General features: G+C 42.8%; 1 protein-coding gene across 4 annotated transcripts in view; it reads left to right on the top strand.

The window, feature by feature from the left end:
- LOC137301143 (kazrin-like) overlaps positions 1-22,949 on the top strand; it is a 656,751-nt gene that overhangs the window by 180,295 nt on the left and 453,507 nt on the right. The window contains exon 1 of one of the 4 annotated variants that reach the window (XM_067970592.1): positions 6,294-7,068. The exons of the other annotated variants lie outside the window; for them this stretch is intronic. Within the exon in view, the coding sequence (XP_067826693.1) occupies positions 6,981-7,068 (88 nt within the window). The 5' untranslated portion in view covers positions 6,294-6,980. Of the gene's footprint in view, positions 1-6,293; positions 7,069-22,949 lie in introns of those variants that run through there. 4 annotated transcript variants of the gene reach the window in all.

Genomic DNA, 22,949 nt, shown 5'->3' with positions numbered 1-22,949 from the left:
CTTCCTTAAATGATCTGTCTCTGCCAGATCCCAGAGTCTGCTTTGAGACTGCATTAATATTATTCACTAATTCCCTGATTGGAGGTGACAATCCCAATGCTCCCAATACTTCAATGCTCCAGTGTTCCCAGAGCTTCACTGCAGTATTGCCAGAACAAAGGTACCTCTTCAAACCTAAGGCTCAGCCAGTGCTCCCAGTGCTAATAAATGTGTTCCTGCTACCATTAGGCGTAACACCCCAGTCCTTCTGAAATTGCCACCTCACCACCGGGAGATCTGCTTCAAGGGCAGTTGGAGTCACATTTAATTGGCTTTCTTCCATCCCACCTCCACTATATATATAGCTGGCACATTTTACTTCATTGTGACTGTCCATATGAGCTGCTCGCTAACATATGATCTTACCTTATTTGGTTACAATAAATTAAAATGTCCTAATACATTATATATATAATTATGATGGAGGAGTAGATTAAAATATAACCTCACTGTAGTCTTTTGGAAAAAGCAATGAAAATTTTTAGAGGGAAACACACAATCTTTGTATCCAAATCAGGACCAGCCTTATTCCCATATGTGGATTTAGCATTGTCCATATCTTCTGCTCAGTGACCTGAAAATCCAGCAAGTTTGATGCTGCTAATGTTACAATGATATCACACATTGTTTTATCAATCAGCAGTATGGATCACAACCACATCATCCTTTAAAGCAGATCCTGGGTCCAGATTTAGAAATAAGAAAGATTGTTTTTATTTGCTTTTTCCAACAGAACACGATGGTACTTGTTGGTCCAAGGGCTGTTGGGATCGCATGGCTGCTAAACCCTGTCCCCAAAACTGCCAAATCCCAGCAACTCCCCACCAATATTGCTGGATTTCAGAAGTTCCTCCAGCCCTGCTGGATTTATAGCAACAGGTTTCATTTGATGACTGTAACCTTTCCAAGCTCAAGGAGCTATAGAGCCAATCCTTGCAACATCGTTTTCTCTAAGTGCTATGGAAAAAGGGAAAGGGACTAATTGGACAGCTCTTTCGAAGAGCTGGCACAGGCACGATCGGTTGAATGGCCTCCTTCTGTGCTGCATGATTCTAAGTGGCTGCTATTTAAATTCACAGCAAAAAAAGACCTCACCATCTCCGGAGGATCCTGCCCTGCCTTTTGGTCCGTAAATACCGATGCGAAATATTCATTCAGGATCTTACCCATCTCTTGTGGTTCTGCACATAGATGACCTTGTTGATCCTTAAGATGCCCTACTCTCTCCCTAGTTACTCTTTTGCCCTTTATGTATTTGTAGAAGCTCTTTGGATTCTCCTTTGCCTTATCTGCCAAAGCAATCTCATGTCCCCTTTTTGCCCTCCTGATTTCTCTCTTAACTCTACTCCGGCAATCACTATACTCTTCAAGGTATCCACTTGATCCCAGCTGCCTATGCATGTCATATGCCTCCTTTTTTTTGACTAGGGCCTCAATCTCCCGAGTCATCCAAGGTTCCCTACTTCTACCAGCCTTGCCCTTCACTTTATAAGGAATGTGCTTACCCTGAACCCTGGTTAACACACTTTTGAATGCCTCCCACTTACCAGACGTCCCTTTGCCTGCCAACAGACTCTCCCAATCAACTTCTGAAAGTTCCTGTCTAATACCATCAAAATTGGCCTTTCCCCAATTTAGAATTTTAACTTTTGGGCCAGACCTATCATTCTCCATAGCTATCTTAAAACTAATGGAATTATGATCACTGGTCCCAAAGTGATCCCTCACTAACACTTCTGTCACCTGCCCTTCCTTATTTCCCAAGAGGAGGTCAAGTTTTGCCCCCTCTCTAGTCGGGCCATCCACATACTGAATGAGAAATTCCTCCCGAATACACTCAACAAATTTCTCTCCATCCAAGCCCCTAATGCTATGGCTGTCCCAGTCAATGTTGGGAAAGTTAAAGTCCCCTACTATTACCACCTTATTTTTCTTGCAGTTGTCTGTAATCTCCTTACATATTTGCTCCTCAATTTCCTGTTGACTATTTGGGGGTCTGTAGTACAATCCTATCAAAGTGTTCTCTCCCTTCTTATTTTTCAGTTCTACCCATATAGACTCAGTGGGCGAACCCTCGGATATATCCCCTCTCACTACTGCCGTGATGTTCTCCCTAATCAAGAACGCAACTCCCCCTCCTCTCTTACCTCCTGCTCTATCTTTCCTATAGCATCTGTACCCTGGAACATTGAGCTGCCAGTCCTGCCCCTCCCTTAGCCATGTTTCAGTAATAGCTAAAACATCCCAGTCCCATGTACCCATCCATGCCCTGAGTTCATCTGCCTTGCCCATCAGACTCCTTGCATTGAAATAAATGCAGTTTAATCTAGACTTCCCTTGGTCTTTGCCCTGCTTTCTCAGACCATCTGTCCGGTCATGTTTTGTACACTCTCCCTTACTGCCTTTTGTTTCTGTCACCACTTTACTTCCCACTGACTTCCTGCATCGGTTCCCATCTCCCTGCCACATTAGTTTAAACCCTCCCCAACAGCACTAGCAAACACTCCCCCGAGGACATTGGTTTCAGTCCTGCCCAGATGCAGACCGTCCAATTTGTACTGGTCCCACCTCCCCCAGAACCGGTTCCAATGGCCCAGGAATTTGAATCCCTCCCTCTTGCACCATCTCTCAAGCCACGTATTCATCCTAGCTATCCTGTCATTCCTACTCTGACTAGCCCATGGCACTGGTAGCAATCCTGAGATTACTACCTTTGAGGTCCTACTTTTTAGTTTAACTCCTAACTCCCTAAATTCAGCTTGTAGGACCTCATCCCGCTTTTTGCCTATATCGTTGGTACCTATATGTACCACGACAACTGGCTGTTCACCCTCCCCCTCCAGAATGTCCTGCAGCCGCTCCGAGACATCCCTGTCCCTTGCACCAGGGAGGCAACATACCATCCTGGAGTCTCGGTTGCGTCCGCAAAAACGCCTGTCTATTCCCCTTACAATCGAGTCCCCTATCACTATAGCTCTGCCACTCTTTTTCCTGCCCTCCTGTGCAGCAGAGCCAGCCACGGTGCCATGAACCTGGCCGCTGTCACCTTCCCCTGGTGAGCCATCTCCCCCAACAGTATCCAAAACGGTATACCTGTTTTGGAGGGAGATGACCGCAGGGTTCCCCTGCACTGCCTTCCTACTCTTCCTCTGTCTGTTGGTCACCCATTCACTATCTCCCTCAGTAATTTTTATCTGTGGTGTGACCAACTCACTGAATGTGCTATCCACGACTTCCTCAGCATTGTGGATGCTCCAAAGTGAGTCCATCCGCAGCTCCAGAGCCGTCAAGCGGTCAAACGGTAGCTGCAGCTGGACACACTTCCCGCAGGTGAAGGAACCAGGGACACAGGAAGGATCCCTGAATTCCCACATCCCACAAGAGGAACATGACACGGGTCTGGGATCTCCTGCCATGACTTAACCCTTAAGTTAGCTTAACAACAACTACAATGTCAAGAAAAAAAAGGAAAGAAAAACTACTTACCAGTCACCAGCCAATCACTTACCTGTTGGCTGTGACTTTGTGCCTCCAGCAGCTGCAGCTGAAATAAACTAAAGACTTAAAAAAAAGACAGTAAAACTCAGGCCAATCCAAAGCACTGTCCGATGTAAATAATAGCATTGTTCTGGGAGAGGGGTACACAACACCTGGATTTTTTTAGTATATAAATAAATAGATTGTGAGAGTGTGGACTGTACTGAAACTATCCCCCAACTCTTACCCTCAATAGTTAAACAGGCAGAAATGTTTCTTTATGATGTAACAAGGAAGCTGCTATGACAACAGAACAGTTAGCAATGCAGTCATTCCATTGGTTAATTTATGACAATATTAGTCTGAACTGGTGACAATAATATTCTTCAACCAATAAAACAGCTCAATAAAATTCACTTTATTATAACCATCAAAGATGGAGGTAGAGCAGCAAGGTGTGCTAATAACTATTTGTCCTACTAAGTTTTCTTATGAGTTCTCCCTTGGGATATTACTCAGAGATTTTTCCATAATCATTTTCCACTGTAGGCACCCTGCTAACAAACACTTCCCCTTAATACACCGTATTCCTTACAATCTCAAACCCACATGTTTCACTCCCTGCTCTGCTAATTCGGTATAGCCCAATTAAATTTGATCATTGTCAATCGCTTACTTTTAATTCTTCTAGGTTTTCCCAATACACCTCCCAACGATCGAAACCCACTTCATACAGCATGATCTAATTAATCACAGTTATTTTTATGCTGGAACTTCAAACAGTGTACAAGTTAGTTTAAGGTCATGCAGCAAATATCTTAAAGGGAAAAAACATGATTTTAAGAAATGGTTGTACAGATCTTTTAACATTTGGTGAACCCGTAACTAAAACCAGAGATTGTTCCTCTATGGGTCTTCGAACCTGGTTTTTGAGTGGTCTGTCTGAAAATTTCTATTTCCGCTAAACAGATACCAGAAGTTCTATTTTCCCACATTTCTGGGTTCTTTTGATGTGGGGTTCTCAATTAATTGCCATTAACAAAATAAATATCAGAACTTCATCCATGACCCCATGCCCTGTTTCTCCTCTATCCTGTCCTTTGGACTTGAGAAGAGGTGTTGCTCCTACAACACATAGATGTGCAACTTAAAATACGTTTAACTAACAGATCTCCTGCAAGCCGCTCATGCAAAATACTGTTTATAAGGACAGGAACATTATACCGTGTTACGCACATTGTATCATTCTGCCGCTAAGGTGGGGCTGTCTTTAGCTTAACCTGTCCCTTTAAGGCCACAAAGCCTTAAATTGCTGGAAATAGCCACTTGCTGAGGTCAACTAGAGTCTAATTGTTCAAGTTGGTCTCTAGATTGGCAGCTACCTGTTAATCTCAGTAGTGCTAGTATGGGTCATGATTTGCTTTTTTAAATACTTTTTTTAAAAAGATTGTTCAGTTTTGATTTGTCACTAAAGAAGGAAGAACTTGACCTCAGAAGGCCCCAAAGTGCTTTACAGCCAATGAAGTACTTTCGAAGTGTAGTCACTGTTGTCATGTGGGGAAACACAGCAGTCAATTTTCCCACAGCGAGGTCCCACAAAGAGTTATGAGACACATGATCAGATAATCTGTTGTAGTGATGTCGGTTGAGGAGTAAATATTGGCCAGGACATCAGGAGAACACTCTATTCTTCTTTGAATAGTGCCATGCGATCTTTTATGTCCACCCCAAAGGACAGATGGGGCCTTGGTTAAGCTTCATCTGAAAGGCAGCACCTCCGACAGTGCAGCACTCCCTCAGTACTGCACTGGTGTCAGCCTAGATTATGTGCTGAAGTCTCTGGAGTGGGACTTGAATCCACAAATCAATCTTTTGACTTAGAGGTGAGAGTGCTACCTCTGAGCCACAGCTGACACACTAGTTTAGGAATATTATATTCGAGCCAATGAGGTACAAGTGTGCATGTATGACACTTTCAAATGTGACTGATGCACTGGATTTAAGACTACCTTTTATAGGTAAGCAGTTTATGTTTGCTACAGTAGTATGCAGCCTATGTGATTATGTACTGGGGTACAATTCTGATATTGCTGTTCCCTCCGACCACATCAGAGCAGAGTGCAATTTTGTAGGCAGACTCAGCAGCCAGTTTGTGTACAGCAAGGCCCCATGGATAAATAACCAGTTTACGTGTTTTTGGAGGTGATAATTGCACTCGTGTGCCACTGTTGTAGAACTGGTGAGAACAAAAATTGTTACACTTACACTTGCAACATGAATCTGCACAGAATTTCTAAAATTTCACACTCTGCCTTGTGGGAACAGCAGGCAGCGAAGAGGAACTGCAGGGGAGAAAATGTCATTTTTTAAAAATGCTTCTACAGATCTTTCAATATTTGGGGGAAACACATAATGGCACCAACACCAAAAATATAACCAGAGAAAACTGCAAATTAAATCTCCACATCACTAATTAGCCTCGCTCTATCTTGATAAGGCTAGAAATTTCTGGAAAGTTGTTTCAATTCGAAAGGGCAAAGTGCGTACTTTAAAAGCTGGGGGAGAAAGGTTTACCAGCTGTGGAAGGGTTAATATTGTATTCTAACATTCAGAAATTTACCAATCAATCAAAAATGAACTGACAGAAATTGTACTCGGAGATTGAAAATTGCAGCAGCTTTAAATCCCTTCAGCTGTCCTCAGTATTCAATCTGCATCATTAATTAATTAATGATTGTTAAATCCAGCGGCAGTGCCACAATTCTCCTTGTGTTGTGAGTCGAGTCCAGACCCAGTTTCCACCATTCTGTCTGTTAACGGTTTAATTGGCAGCTGTTGCAGTGCGATGGTGTTGCTGGTGGGATACAGACTCTGCTTAAATAGGTGACCTGCATTTTCTGCTGCCTTCCCTCCTTACCAGCAAATGAGCTAATCTCAAGCTGCTGCCAAGGCCAGTCAGCACACTGACAGGGAAAGCAGCCTCCTCACAGCCTGCCTGAAGGGCAAATCTCATTGAACTGCAATAAAGAATACACAGAGCTACCACTGGATGTTGACAACAGAGCTGTGAGGGAAGGAGAGAGAGAGAGATCGATCTATCTGTGAGGATTGGCTACCAAATGTTGGAAAATTAATGCAGTTATTTCTGGAGGTTTGGAATATAGAGTGTTTGACTGTGTCGCACTGCAAAGCAGACTGTGTGGTACAGGGAGATTCATGGTTGCCTGCCTGCAAGGAGAGAGAGTGCTGTTGGCCACTGGCTTTGTGGTGTTAAGGGATCAGTGCCTGTCAGCCTGCAGACTACCTCTGTTACACCACTCGACAATTGTTTTTTTTTCTCGTCCTGGGTTGTAACTTCAGCCAGGAAACTTTTGGAGTTTGTGTCGTGGGATCACGAGCCTGGCCTAACGTGAGCCTTGGGAACCAGCGTACGAGGCACAATACATGACTAATACCGAGGAGCCATGGATATGTCGGCAACTTTGAGCCCGGGAGACAGCAACAGCACCTTCACGCGGGTCTTTGGGCACCAGTGTGAGATCATGCAGGCAGGTCAGTGCAGCAGAGCAGAAAAGCGCTGTGGCTGGAAGGGGAAAACCAGCCCAGTTTTGATTTTAAAACTTTGCATGTTTCCTCGTGTGTGCATGTATACAATTCCTACGTAGGGTTAGATGAAGTAGAGTGGGAGGAGGCTCGTGTGGAGCATAAACACCGGCATGGACCAGAAAACAGAATGGCCTGTTTCTGTGCTGTAAACTCTATGTAATACATCTGCCTTTTGGTTTAATTTGAAAATAACCGAACTGTAGGTATTAAAATGTGCTGATCTCTGGATTATGTGCGTGAGAGAGAGAGTCGTGGATCCACCCCTAGTACTGTGTGTGCTTTTGAGCCCTCTTGTGGGATTGGTACTCACCTGATCCCTGATTGTGCAATAACGTCATAGGAACATAGCAACAGGTATAGGCCATTCAGGCCCTCGCATCGGTCAATTAGATCACGGCTGATCTGTACCTCAACCCCATTTACCCGCCTTTGATCCATATCCCTTGATATCTATTCCTAATAAAAATCAGTCGATCGTGGTCTTGAGGCTCTATGTCTGGGGAAGGCTGGCTTCCTGCACATATGCTGGCCTTTTAATTTTTTCCCCCCAATTCTGGTCTGGGGAGAATGTGCTGCTGTCCCTGCTACTTTGTTGTTTGAACCCAGGGTCCCCCGGCCTATTGAGCTCCCCTGCTATGGCGGAGACCCGATCGCAGAGGAATGCATGCACGGAAGACCAGGTCCCCCACGTTTAGTGTTTGGTCTGACGGCAGTTTGTGGACCCACACCTCTATGGCACTCTGATGGCGTCTGCAGGGAAACGCACGACTCATGTTAATTGCAGTCCTCTAACATGTTTCAACTTGAATTGCTGGCAGTCTTGGGGTATACAGGTCAGATGTGCAAACCTGAGCTTCGCCCCCCTCAAAGGCTATGTGTTAATGTACTATCTGGTATGGAACTCAGACATGCAGACCCAGGTTCAATCTCTGGTTTGTGCTGAAATCGGTAATCACAGCTGAAATGCTACATTTGGCCCCTCGGTGAGGGAAGTGGGGAGAAAATTGGCCAGGGCAGCTTCTCCTGATTGTTATCTATTGCACATGTGTGATGCCAAATACAGACAGTATCAGGCTTGCGTAAGATGCCTACCATGGTTGATTAGCCTGTCAAGACTCAAGATTGGGTTTCAGATCAACCAAGTCACATGAAGATATGACCATCGCAGTAACACTAGCTCCTAACACACACCTTTTGGATTCTTTGGTAACGTACAGTACCCAGTAAAATGTTTATTGGTTTTCTGCACAAGAACTGTGTAAACTCACGCCATGTACTTTATTGTTCTAATATTGAATTGTTTTAGGGTTAATTAAAATCCAAGATGAAATGATAAAGAGCTAGATTAAGATTTGAAATAACTGAACACGCTGCATTTCCTGTTCATTTATAAACTCCACCATGCAAACAGTCTCACATGTGCTGTCTGGGTCTAACTGGTTGCCTAATTGCAACATTGTCAGATAAGGGACTGTCTATAAATGCTCATACTCAAACAGAAATAAAATATTGGCATCTTCAAGGGAATATCTATAAATGTACCAGAACAGAAATACTTGGGTGATCGGGGGAGGGGGAAGTTGCCGGTTACCAAAGAATCCAAAGGATGGGTGTCCTGCACATTGGGCCTTGGCTCACCACCAGAATTTAGTTACTAATTAAAAATTAACTTTACAGGAAGCTCTAGGATGGTGGTTAACAAAAATATTGTTTGTTTCTCCATCCCCCATCACACACGCTCCTGTTGCAGTTCTGACAGGGTTAAGTCAAGAGTCTGGAAACAAATTCCAGAAGTTTCTCAAGGGCTTCGTGTCACTTTCAATGTAAATTTGACTTGTTTATCAGGAGGAATTTGGCTGGTATAGCCCCAGTGGGGTTATCAAATAACCCGTGTTCTTGCACCATGTTCTTTATTGAGGCTGTGCGAATGCAAGGGGAATAGGGTCAATTAAATGTTAACTGTTGAATTCTACTTCCAGCACCATCCATGATATAGTCGGTCAAAGAAAAAGGGGAATACAAGAAACACTTTGCCTGACCAAGGTTTCCATCTTTGAAACTTCATTCTTTTACTACAGTCAAAAGGTGATTTAATTGAACCTTTACAGTGACACAGCAAGAAGATATATCTCCTGCTTGTTGTGTGCAGTGGGACAGGATCCATTAGCACTATCCTACCTCCTTCCATGGGTGTACCTGTGTCGGTATTGGTGAATTTATATTTTTGGGCCCATTCTTAGTTGGTTTTGATATTCACCACAACCAATAGGGAGAGTTTACTGCAAGTTGCTGCTGGACATTTCATGAGCAGCGACCACTAAATGCCCTTTGGGGATTGGCTCCCTACCACTAGCTGGTCTTAACTTCCCCCTCCCCCTTATGAAAAGCATAGGAGAGAGGAATAAATTTAAACTGTAGTGGTTAGGTGATGCCAACACTGTGTTTTACAAGGTCTACAGACTGTAGAAGGGGGTGGGAATGAGTTCTACAGTTCAGTTCTGAGAATAAATAAGAAAAAGTTAGTTGATCAACTAAATTTTCTGAAGATCAGGAACTTACCTGCTGCCAGCATGTATCAGGAAACATTGGGCAATACGCCTGGCATTTCCCGATGTACACCTCCCCACTGGATATACTCAGAAAATTACACCCACTGTTTCTACAGATATCCATTTTTTAACTGGAAGACACCTAGTGGTCTTTAAAATGAGAACTTCCACTGAGCAGATTTATCACAACTTGGCTATGGGGGTAGAAACTTGTCTCAGGCACTAGGGCATTAGCCCCCTGGTGTACATCTCGCTTGATATTCAGTCCTATTGAAGTGAATGGGATTGAATATCAGGAGGGCATAAAATGGGCGGCAGAGGCGATACCGCCCGTTTTGCGCCACCGCCCGAGACGGATTTCTCCCCCAGGATACTTTGGAGCTAATTTTCCGACTGCAAGGAAAATCGTGAGGAGCGTGCCCATATTTTCCAAGTATGCAAGGAAAGCCGATTGGGACTATGCGTCCATTAAGTCAATTCTTTCTGTTTCACAATATGTTTGGCCAAATTAAAAGCAGAAAATGCTGTAAATACAGACTTGGTCCATCAGTGTCTGAAAGAGAAAAGACAGATTCAGGTTTTGGGTGTAGATCCTTCGGCAGTACTTAGGGTCACATCCCAAATATAAATTGCCTGTCCTCTTCTCTGAAGTCGAGTATTTCTGGTACTCACAGATTTTCTTTTTATCCCCACCATAATTGATCGGTTTGGCTCAATTTGTGCATCGGTTCCAAATTATATAAAAAGAGGGTTTTGAAATGTGGATGCATCTCGGATGCTCTCCAACAATGGGGTGCAGCATTCGACACAGGGACAGGTACTCAACTGGACAGGACGAACGACAAAACTAGTGAGATCATTATCCTGAAGAAACAGTAGATCCTGTGGAGAGGCACTGGGACAGCTAATTACATAGAACCACAAATAAATTACAGCACAGAAACAGGCCATTCGGCCCAACTGGTCTCTGCCGGCGTTTATCCTCCACACGAGCCTCCTTCCACCCTACTTCATCTAACCTTATCAGCATATCCTTCTATTCCTTTCTCCCTCATATACTTATCTAGCGTCTCCTTAAATGCATCTATGCTAGTCGCCTCAACTACTCAATGTGATAGCAAGTTCCACGTTCTAACCACTTTCTGGGTAAAGAAGTTTCTCCGGAATTCCTTATTAGATTTATTAGTGACTATCTTATATTAATGGCCCCTAGTTTGGGACTCTCCCACAAGTGGAAGCCCCTTTTCTACATCTACCCTATCAAACCCTTTCGTAATCTTAGACCTCTATTTGAGCACCCCTCAACCTTCTCTTTTCTAGAGAAGAGAAAAGTTTAATATATAAACTGCTAATGGAGAGGGAGTGGGGGATGGAAGGGAAGAGAGAGGCGCATGTGGCTCGAGGATATCAGGGGATTGTTCAAATCAAGAAGGTCAACCAAAATTTACACTGGCTCAGAATCAAGGGAAGTTTCCCATCAAACTGCAAATAAACACCATATCAGAGACATTAGCTGGACAGCAAACCATGAATACTGAACTCTAAATATTCTAAGTTATAATCTTATTTATCAAACATTGACTCCTTTAACGTGATCTATTCTAATCTGATAGAGTGCCTTGTCTTATTGTGGAATGAGATTGAATCTGTGCAGTTTCATTGTTAGTCCTGTTCAGTGTTACTGTTTTCTCTGTCTCTCTATTGGATTTGATTTAGTTTATGGGCTGATTGCATTAACTGCAGGGTAATTAGGATTCACCACTGATAACTCACTCTTCTGGGATAGAAATAGGGTTGGGAGTCTGGGTTGGAGTATAGAATGTAAAAATAACAGCCTTCAAATTCCGATGTACAAATATTGAGTCCAAATGCGTCAACACCGCACTTGTAGCGAAACGACCCCAGACCCTTCACAAGGTGGGGGTCAGACCTGAGCATGAGTAAGGGCAAGAGTTAAGGGAGGTGGCTGAAGGTGTTCTGGAAGAGTACATTTTATGTATAAATTGTATGTAGATTTATAACATATATATTGGATCTAGAATTTTCTAGTAATTAATTGCAGGCTATTTTTGAAACCTGCAGTAATCATGTTAAACTACAAATGCCATCGTTGCACATCATTGTGAAGCTCACAGACAATATAATGAAAAAGAGTCAAAACTTCACTGAAATGGCAGTGAGACTGGGTGCTGCAGTATATTAGACACTGTTCTTGTACCTCTACACCTACCAGCCTCAACTCCATCTCTCTCCTGACTTCCACCTCTGGCTTAGCCCAGACATGCAGAACCTTCCCTTCCTGCTTGACCCTGAGGACCTCTTTCTTTCACCTCAATAATGCCAACTCCCTCTGCTCTTGCTTCACTCCTCCTTGCCACTGAAACTCCCTAATCGAAGCCTTTGTCATCTCAAGGCCGGAGTTCTCCACTGCTCCTCCCCTTGCCAACCTCCTAACTTCCGCACCTCATATACTGCACATCAGCCAGAACACTGGTGCCCTGGGACTACAAACCTATTGCTGGATTTAACACTGGAAGGCAGCTGGCGAGAACCAAACTCTCTGAATCTGAATTGAAAGACCATATTTAAATGGCCCTTAACAATGTTAAACCATTGTAAACAATTTTACAACACCAAGTTATAGTCCAGCAATTTTATTTTAAATTCACAAGCTTTCGGAGGCTTCCTCCTTCCTCAGGTGAACAATGTTAAACCAGTCAACTATCGTCTGACACCATGACGGGTTTAACAATGCTGTACCTGACCTGAAAGGGTCCGATGCTGTCACTGGCTGCCTGAAACAGAATCCAGCAGTAACGTCCCTCAACTTTATGAACACAAAATTCATAAGAAAAAACATGACAAAGTCTCTAATTACAATAATAGACACCAGGAAGTAATTTGAAGGTAGACTCCAATACTGAGGTTCAGCTGATAGGCTCTTTTAATTCTCTAACTACTATCAGTTGTAAAATACTCTTGTTGTCAGATTTTATCTGATACTTTCAAGTTGCTCAGTGGTTTTCAGGAACCTCCTATAAATAAATTCTGTACTAATTTCTGAAAGACTGTCAGCTGTTCAAAGGGAATCAATGCATCATTGCAAAGAATGTTTTCAATTAAAGAAAGAACTTGCATTTATATAGTGCGTTTCATGACCTCAGGGCGTTCCAAAGTGCTTTACAGCCAATGAAGTACTTTTGAAATGCCATCAATGTTGTAATGTAGGAAGAGCGGCAGCCAATTTGCACACAGCAAGCTCCCACAAACAGCAATGTGATAATGACCAGATAATCTGTTTTAGTGATGTTGGTTGAGGGATAAATATTGGCCACTACACCAGGGGAACTCCCCTGCTCTCTTCGAAAGAGTGTCGTGGGATCTTTTATGCCCACCTGAGAAGGCAGGGTTGACGTCCAATCCAAAAGACAGATATTAGTATATAGCTGTGGATATAGTAACTGGAGGGGAAAAAATCAGAAATCCAATGCTGTTAGGGACTCCTTGGAATACCCTTGTGAATCTCCTGGGTCTGCGGACACCAGTTTGTTAATCTGTGGAGTACACAGCATCCTCAGGTACTCTTGCATTCAGTTCGCTCTGTGACCCTACTACCTTCTTTAGTTCATGTGCTTGCTGTTTAATAATGGATTTTACTCAAATTTTAATTGCTGGTCATGTCTAGTGTTGGCCATTTTTAGAACCTGCTGGGTAAGGCCTGAGTCTCAATCCATTTGGGTAGAGACGCCTCAGATGCAGCAATTACAGTCGCTGTTGTTTTTCTGTAAGCTTTCAAGCAGCCTGAGTTGGTCTGGTAAACAGATACTGGGATTATAATCATTATTAAGATGGAGTGGGCTGTGTGCTTTGGACGGTTCCTCTGAAGTGTTTTTCTTTTACTTTCTCTGTGCTTATCCTCAGGAAACCCAGTCAGATGTTTAAATAAATGACCTTCAGGCCGGGAGCTATTTTTTGGAAGCTAGGGCCTGTTTCCAATCAGGAAACAATTTGTTGATAAAAGAATTTAGAAGAGCAAGTCAGGGAAGTCTTTCCCCCTCTTCCATCCCCCAACTTTCAAAATGATCTAATTGAGCAATTAGTGCAATAATTAATTTGATAATTGTATTATCTTGTCTAGTGAATCTGTGGTCAGATTCCAGGATTATTCACAGTGAAGGATGTACAGGTAGGGTCGCCAATCCTCTACGATCATCTTGGAGCTCCCAGGAATTAAAGCTTAATCTCCTGGAGACTGCTGTGAGCAAACCCGGGAGAAAAGTCACAGGGGCATTATGTTTTTTTCATTTTCTTTGTACACTTTCATTTATGTTTATTAGTTATAAAAATATTGGAGATGGGGAGGGGTGGAAAGGCTGACTGACTGGGTGGGGCGGTTGGAGGTCATGTGATGAAACCTCCAAGAATATGTCCAACCAGAGTTGGGAACCTTATGTTCCGATCACATGTTGATGTGCTGTTCTTTACACTGTGATGAGAAGGTGTATATAACATTTGGACTTGCTTTCAGTGATCCCCTCTTTTTTTAGGACTGTGCTTGGGATGTTTGATACTACAAAAATACAAGCCGGTGAGTCTGGCCCAATGGGTTGGTATTGCCTCTGGGCTGCACACTTGTTGAGGGGCAGATTGGTATTCCTTGAGATTGGCCGATGTAGCAAACTTTTTGAATGGCACCACCTGGGCATTAATACCCTAGGACAGTTGGTTACATTGGTTGCTAACCCAGTCAGCTATCATCCATGGCGGGTTTTATTTTCTGGATTTGTCTTTCTCTATGGTGAATTTTTGTAGATGAGAGTTACCACCGGGGAATAAAACATGTCAGAAATTCCTTTTACCATAAGAAATTCCTCTCAACGGTAAGATAATTTCTCCCTAATCAACAGCCTGTTAATGAAAGTGTGGAAGCGGGCAACTTTGAGAGATTGAATTACTGAGAATGCTCTGTTAGACGTTGATTAAAGTAAAACGAGCATTCCCATTAAAAGATGAAGTCTTCACTCTGCCCCCAGTCACCATCAGGCACCTCGAAGTCAGCTATAGCACAACCTGTTGTGGAGCAGAGTTCCATCTGTGTTTTTGGTATTAAAAAGATGAAGGACCAAGCCCATGGTGTGTTCAAGAGAGCAGGAGAGAAAATGGGGTAATTTGGGAAGTTGTTGAAGCTGTTGGATTGCCTTAAAAAAATCCAACTGCTTCTGTAATGTCCTTTAGGGAAGGAAAGCTACCATTCTTACCAGGTCTGGTGATGCTTTGATCAGGCAGTGGACGAATAGACACAATGCAAATGGCTTCCAGTCTGGGCTACTGCAGGTAACTGCTAACGTAGTCCTAAAGTGAAAGGGAAAATCTTTCTTGATCCAGCTGTAATATTTTCCTTGCTGGTCGCTTTGTTCCACTTGATAATCGTAAAACCTAATCTTGTTCAGGTTCCTGATAAAAGGCTGTCTCATCTATTTATACTGCATCACCAATGTTTTTCTTGGGTTTACTCTCTTGCGTGTGACTGACTCATCTTCCTGGCTCACCACACTTTAGCCCACATAACAAAGAATAGATCATCATTCCAGCTAAACAAGCACTTGCTGGGATGTGCGAGGCTGATTCATCTTTCTGTTCACCTTCAATGAAATAGTTTTGAATTTAAAAAGTGAATGATTTTAAAATATGCCTTCCTGTAGATAACACAGGCTGCACTTCACCCACAGTGTCTGAACTTAACAATGCATTTTTAAATTCAAAGTTTGGGCCAGATTTTGTTGCAGCAGGGCATCTAACGGCGTCTGCCGTTAGTTAGTCTTGCCCCTGCACCCTTCGGCTCAAAAATATTTTTGCCCACAAAGTTGCTGAAAGTGCGAGCTGATAACGGCTCAGCGAGGGAAACAGGACATCTGTGACCTGAGAGAATAGGGCAAGCAACTGTGTCTCCCCTTAACCAATCAGATTTAAGGATTGGGAAATAAACACAGAAAGGACTGAGAAGGAGGGTGAATTAAAGGGGGTGAATTCAAATGTCAAATCAGGTACAGAGGAGAGGAAAGAAAGATTGGATTAAGAGAGACAAAAGTGACAGAAAGGAAAAGTAAGAAAAAAAATTTAATTTAAAATTTAACATTTTTAAAATCTCCCCGACTTAGCCTATGTTCCTACATGCTTTAATTTCACCTTTTTAAAAAAAAAAGTTGTTCCTGTTCTCTACAGTTATGCTGGGCTCTGATTACCGGTGAGTCCAAATTCACAGGGCCAGCTTCCTGTGCTTGCTTTGCTGCAACAGGAGGACTTAATCCAGCAGCAAATTTGTCAGTCCCTATTTTTTTTTCAAAAAATATGCTTTATTCATAAAATTTGCAACAATATACAATACAGTTGTCATATCACATTTCAAAATGTACATAATACAGATATTATACAATTTGCATGATACATCAAGTTCAGTTCAAATACAATTCCATCAATACAATTACACATCGTACATAATTACTGTTCATGACACTTTAGGGTGCCTCATTGCATTTCAATCAATACAGCTTATTGATTACAGATTCATTACAGGTACATTAAATTTCATTACATTACATAAATTTGTGTTTTACATTCTGCCCGAGGTGGGTTTTCTCTGATTGCAGCCCCTCGGTATACAATGGCGGGAAGGCTCTAAACGGCAGTCTTTCCCCACAGAGCCTTTGCAGCGGGTCCCTATTTTTGTGGGACTACAATGATAACCAGTTCTTTATAATTAGGAGTACAGTCCAACACTTACTGTCAGCCTGTCTCAATGGTACCTACAGTCACTGCACTTCAAAGTAATTAATTGTGTGTGAAGTGTTCTGGGATGTTTGAGGTGATGAGGTGCTATATAAATGGAAGCCCTGCTTTCTTTGGGAAAACCACTCATCTGCAGTCGACTGAATTCTTCTGGTAAATGGACAAGTTGTGAAGGGACTGACCTATTTTACATAACTGAAGTTTCGACAGATGGCAATCACTCTCCCTCATTGACCTCCCAAATCCCAGGAAGTGAAGCTATTGATTGAGGTGGTTGGCCAGCATGTTCCTTGGGTTAATTGAATGCATTGTGCAGATGAGGACATTGAGTGAGCTGTCGAAATGAATCATGGAGAAACAGATAGAAATCAAAATAATTAGTAATTCAAATTCACTAAGTACAGTCGGTCACTTCAAGATAGCAAGAAGCGGGCCCCCTGGTTCAAGTACTCAATAAACCCTAAAGCAATCTAATCAGGATTCAGTAATGAGACTCGCTGGCCTCATTGGGTGTGTGTGCATGTGTGTGTATAGATCAGCTGGAAATAAAGGAGGTATATAGGAGGACATTGGTATACTGGAGAAGAGTGCAGATAGGATTGTTATCTATTGCCAGGTCCAGGTCAGGGGTGCAACTGTGGTGTAATGGTGGTGGGATTGGAGCTCAAGTTCTCCTGTCTGCTTTCCTGTTGATGAAAAACTTAATTAGTAACAGCTCCCTATGATGGGCCAGTTTTCATTTTAGAAATTTCCCAGATGCATCATTCAAAGTTCAGTCCAAAACTGGTCAGATGGCTAACCTACTGTGTCCAGGACACTGGAATCCAGCTGAATGCCAAGAGTTTTTCCCTCATCATTGCTTCCTTCCCTCCTAAAGGCGTTGATGAACACTTCCACAGGCACCGGGCAGCCTTTCTGCTCCCAAGTGACCATTGTTCATGTGTTAGCCCAGACAAACTATTAAAGGATCGTCAACAATCTAAACATAGGCTGATATCCAGTCCAATAGCTAGAATATCATCACAAAGCGTGGTCCAAATATGGAGAGGCAAGCAATTGGATCGATTCACTCATGGAGTCCATGCATTTCGGATCTATCCAGTCATTAGGCGATGCAAGACTAAATCAACTTCTTCCCCATCTCCCCCTTATCGTCCATCTGTTCTTTCCCTAGACTCTGTTCTTTCCCTAGACTCTGTTCAGTGCCTATTCTGGCAGCCCACTCGAGATTGGGAACTCCTTGGGGTAGTTTTCCGAGTGCTAGTGTTCTTAAATGCAGTGCGACAGGTGAGATTCCTCGTCGCTGCTGTATACTCGAGGAAACTATGGAGATGTGCTGGTTTTACCTCCTGCCCAACCACTGCAAAGCACGGCCTTTTGATGCACTAATGTACTGAGTCACAGGGCCACTCCGGGATATTAACGTTACATTTTAGATTTTGTTTTCTTCCTCTAATTTTTCTCCTTGATGGGGTGACTCTGCAAGTCCTGGCAGCCTTCCAGCTCCTCATCCAACCACCCATTCTCCAGATGTGAGCCTAAACTGTAACCATCAGCAAACTATTCAACCATGCAGCCTGTTCCTGTCTTCACCCATGTACAAGCGTTTATCACTGGACACCGAGCGGGCTGAGGGAACCCTAGCAGATTCTCCCTTTACCTCCAGCCCAGGAGCACAGAGGCTGATTGCACTTATCACTGCCCTGTCTGAGATCAGCTAATTCAACACACCCAGGATTAACTTGGGGCTCTTTTGGTCTGTATGACTATGTTTCCACTGTGCCATCAGGGGATTTGGATAAAGATCCTGATGGCAAAACTCCCTCCTCAATGATGCCAAGACCCCTTTCCCCACTTAATATAGTTCATCGTCCGCTAGGGTACTAGGAATGCAATGCAGTGCTGAATATCAAGCAAGGAACTCCATGGTTCTGTTTTGTGCTTATTCCAAGAAGTAGTGGCTTGTTTCTGAGGCTATTTTGAACAAGTCGATTGCTTGCATCTAAAAATCTAGACTGAGGTTAAATTATTAATCATGTTCCCCCTGGGGAGCACAGCTCTCTCATTCCTCCGCAAACCACAGCAGTGTTTTAACTACATGAAATGTCAGAATGAAAGAGGTCCGTCTTATTTATTATTGCACTGAAGTCGACTATTTGCTCCTGTATTCCTGACCGTTCTGTGTGCGTGCAATCATGCCAGCTCCCATTTAGCTGCACAGCAGAGACGTGTGTGTATGTGTTTGACTATGTCTGCATGTGTGTGTGTATGTGTGTCAGCATGCATCTATGTCTGTGTGTGTGCCTGTCTGTGTATGTGCGCAATACGATATTTTTAACCTAAGATTTTAATGGTTCCACACATTTTATTAATACCACAGATGCCAGGTCTGGCCCTTCTATTGAATGTCACAGGATTTAATGGAATGCAGCTCCTGTAAAGGCATTACTGGGTTGATAACTCTGTGCCAGGCAGTAAATTATCACAGGGTTTCACTGTATCTTTGGATTTAAAAAGAATTCTCTCTATTTTCTCGGTTGCTCTCCTGAAGGAGCTGATTCTTAACTGGGGGGTGGGGGAAGGGGGTTCCATGGGTGCTGATTACTCTTGAATACTTCGCCCAAATGTCCGCCATTCATAATTAACAGGGGGAGTTACAGGCTGGAATCTAATCGAGGGGTTTATATATAGAATGACAGATACGTAGGAGTGGCTAACAGACTAGTATCTAATCAAGGGGTTGGGATGGTTTGTCTAGAGAGAAATAGATCCCAGGAGTAAGTTACAGACTGGTTCTGTTTTTGTGTAAGGTAAATGCCCCATTAGTCAGGCTATCTGTGGGCTAATATATCCTAGTACACAAGTCTTAAACTTGTATTTAAAGTAACTTAAGTTGTTGGCTTTTAATGACTGTTACAAATGAACATACAGAACGGGCATGAGAAAACCCTCATGCTCACCCTGCCTAGTAGATGGTGAAACATGTCAAATGTTGCAAAGAATCTCCTCCCCAATGACGAGACCTCCTGTACCGATCTAACAACGAATTAGTGATTGTATTTGAATCAACATTTAAAGGAGACTGCTATTTTGAATTGGTGTTAATTGAATCTGAAGTTTTTTGTTGCAGGTTATTTTTGGCTGCTTTTTCCTGAGTTATTTTTGTGGGTTTTGGACCAAGAGCTTTGGCTGAGATATTTTCAGTTGCTGCAACTGTAATTTACAATATGGGCATTCCAATGGAAATCCCATTATTTCTGTATGATTTGGGTGAAGGAAAGGAAGGATGCCAAGCAAGTGAAGCGTCTTGGGATGTTTTACTATGTTAAAGGCGCTATACAAATGCAAGTTGTTGTTGACTTTGTGGAAGGTGCTTTCTGCCTGTTACTTTATATTGAGTCCATCTGTTTAACACCAGAGTCCAATCAATTATGTTGGATTTGATGCAGCTGTCTTGTTTACAATGCTTATCTCACACAAGCACCGTTTGTTTTTAGTGACTGTTGCTGCACTTGTAGATGCCTAAACATTGCAACAAGTTCAGGTTGACATTGTGTCCGATCACTTTCCTGTGACCCCTGATGTAAAATGTATGTGTGGTAACTGGGCTAGGATGGGATTGGGCTTGGCTGTGATGTCTCCCATGATTCAATAACCTTCTCTCACTCACTGGCTAGGCATAGGTGTTGCTGGCAGCTAAAGTAAATGTACCCAGGGTCTTTGGGAGCGATGGGGAGAGAATTGGTCAGGAGTTTTTTTTAAAGTTGAGTTTTCTGGTTTGCTGTGATTCATGGGAAGGGGGTTTCCTTTGGTTTGAGCTGCTGGGAAGTCACTGTCTGAAGTGGCTCCTAGCTAGGAGGCTGTGGAATGATTGTTGGCGAGGTTCAGTCTGTGTCCACTGAATGGGGAAGGTCTGGTCTCTGTGGCAAGTGTGTGCCTGACCAGTCATTCATTGTCGCAATATGCGAAGAATGTTGCTGGAGGCAGAATGTTTTCTCCAGATGTTTTCCATGTGATAGATGGGCTGTGACTCCTTCGTTCTTGGAATGGATGCGAGCATCCCATAAATGTGTGTTTTTACCAATTTTCTCCATCCCGCTCCTGCAGATGCTGATTCATATTGAGGTGCAGTTCCGCCAGCACCAGCCACCCTCAGGACTACCTCACCCCTTGTGTATCCGGCGGGGTTTTCCCAAAGTGAGCTCATCTACTGAAGGCACTGACTCTTGCTGGGGTGCAGTTCTGAAGGCCGAGCTGCCCTCCAATACCTCGCCCATGCAATCATTCCCCAGAGCCAAGGCACTGAGTGCCAACAGGCAGCTTGACTCCAGTGGGCCTATCGTGTCATCACTCGACATCTCCACGCATGCTGGCCCATGAAGGTCAGATAACTCAGCACAGACCTGGGATCTTTTGGTCTGTTTGGGTCAGTACACACTGGACAGAGCATTGACCCAGTCAGTAATTATGCAGGGCTGTATATCATGCATCCCCTAGCTCCAGTTTATCTTTTTGTTGCACGGTGCTTTTATGTTTTAATGTTGTTCCATTCCCTGGGGTAGATCTTGACTTTGTGCGATAATGTAAAATGGATGATAGCAAATCGGCAGTCCATTTTACATCTCTCCCGGTCCAATACCTTTTAATGGTAGTAAAAATCGGGAGAGGTGTAAACCGAGCTGCCGACTCGCTATCGCCTGTTTTACACTATCGCCCAAGTTCAAGGTCCAACCCTCCTCGGTACTCTGTAATTTTCATTTATTCAGTTACAACATTTCTGGGATGCCAGAGAGGACATCAAAGTTGGTCCTAGTTCCCCTTCCGCGGGATCGCAGTAAGAACAGATCGGGATGAGCGAGCTCCATTTATCTGTCTCAAATGTTAACCTGGGGAAAACAAAATTCTGGAAATGCACAGCAGGTCTATCAGGATCTGTAGTGAGAAACATTAGGTTAACATCTGGGTATAAACCTTGTTCAACAAACAAACATTTTAGTAAGACTGGGGTTAGAAAAGAAGGGAACAACAAAAAAAAAACAGCAGAGAAACTGTTTCCAGTGGCAGGAGGGTCAGTAATCAGACGACACAGATCTAAGATAATTGGCAAAAAATCCAGGGGGGAACCGAAGAGAATTTTTTTAATGCGAGTTGTTATGATCTGGAATGAACGGCCTGAAAGAGTGGTTGAAGCAGATTCAATGGTAACTTTCAGATTCTTTGTGTCCTCCTCACAGCTTACTTTCCCACCTAGCTTTGTATCGTCAGCAAACTTGGATACAATACACTCAGTCCCTTCATCTAATATAGATTGTAAATAGCTGAGGCCCAAGCACCCCACCAGTTATAGCCTGCTAACCTGAAAATGACCCGTTTATCCCTACTCTCTGTTTTCTGTCCGTTAACCAATCCTCTATCCATGCTAATATTATTACCCCCAACCCCATGAGCCCTTATCTTGCGTAACAACCTTTTATGTGGCACCTTATCAAATGCCTTTTGGAAATCCAAATATACTACATCCACTGGTTCCCCTTTATCTACCCTGATAGTTACACCCTCAAGAAACTCTAATAAATTTGTCAAACATGATTTCCCTTTCATAAAACCATGTTGACTCTGCCTAATCATATTATGTTTTTTTAAGTGCCCTGTTACCACTTCCTTAATAATGGATTTCAGCATTTTCCTGATGACTGATATCAGGCTAATTGGCCTGTAGTTCCTTGCTTTCTCTCTCCTTTCTTGAATAGTAGTGTTACATTTGCTACCTTCCAATCCGCTGGGACCGTTCTAGAATCTATGGAATTTTGGAAGATCACAACCAATGCATCCACTATCTCTGCAGCCAACTCTTTTAGAACCCTCGGATGTAAGCCATCAGGTTCAGGGATTTGTTTGCTTTAAGTCCCATTAGTTTCTCTAGTACTTTTTCTCTACTCATATTAATTACTTTAAGTTCCTCTCTCTCATTAGCCCTTTGGCTCCCCACTATTTTTGGTATGCTTTTTGTGTCTTCTACTGTGAAGACAGATACAAAATATTTGTTTAACGTCTTTGCCATTTCCTTATTCCCCATTATAATTTCTCCAGTCTCAGCCACTAAGGGACTAACGTTTACTTTTGCTACTCTCTTCCTTTTTACATAATTGTAGAAGCTCTTACAATCTGTTTTTATATTTCTTGCTAGTTCACTGTCATATTCTATTTTCTCCCTTTTTATCAATTTTTTGGTCATTTTTCTAAAACTTTCCCAATCCTCAAGTTTACTACTATTCTTTGCAACATTATAAGTCTCTTCTTTTAATCTAATATTATTCTTAACTTCTTTAGTTAGCCATGGATGGATCACTTTTCCCATGGAGTTTTTATTTCTTAATGGAATGTATATTCGTTGAGAATTTTGAAATATTTCTTTAAATGTTTGCCATTGCTTATCTACCATCACCTTTTAATCTAATTTCCCAATCTACCTTAGCTAACTTGCCCCTCAAA

This window comes from Heptranchias perlo, chromosome 32, assembly GCF_035084215.1.
Source record: "Heptranchias perlo isolate sHepPer1 chromosome 32, sHepPer1.hap1, whole genome shotgun sequence".
NCBI classification, from domain to species: domain Eukaryota; kingdom Metazoa; phylum Chordata; class Chondrichthyes; order Hexanchiformes; family Hexanchidae; genus Heptranchias; species Heptranchias perlo.
The sequence above is the reverse complement of the archived record's forward strand: the minus strand, read 5'-3'. Positions and strand labels throughout refer to the sequence as shown.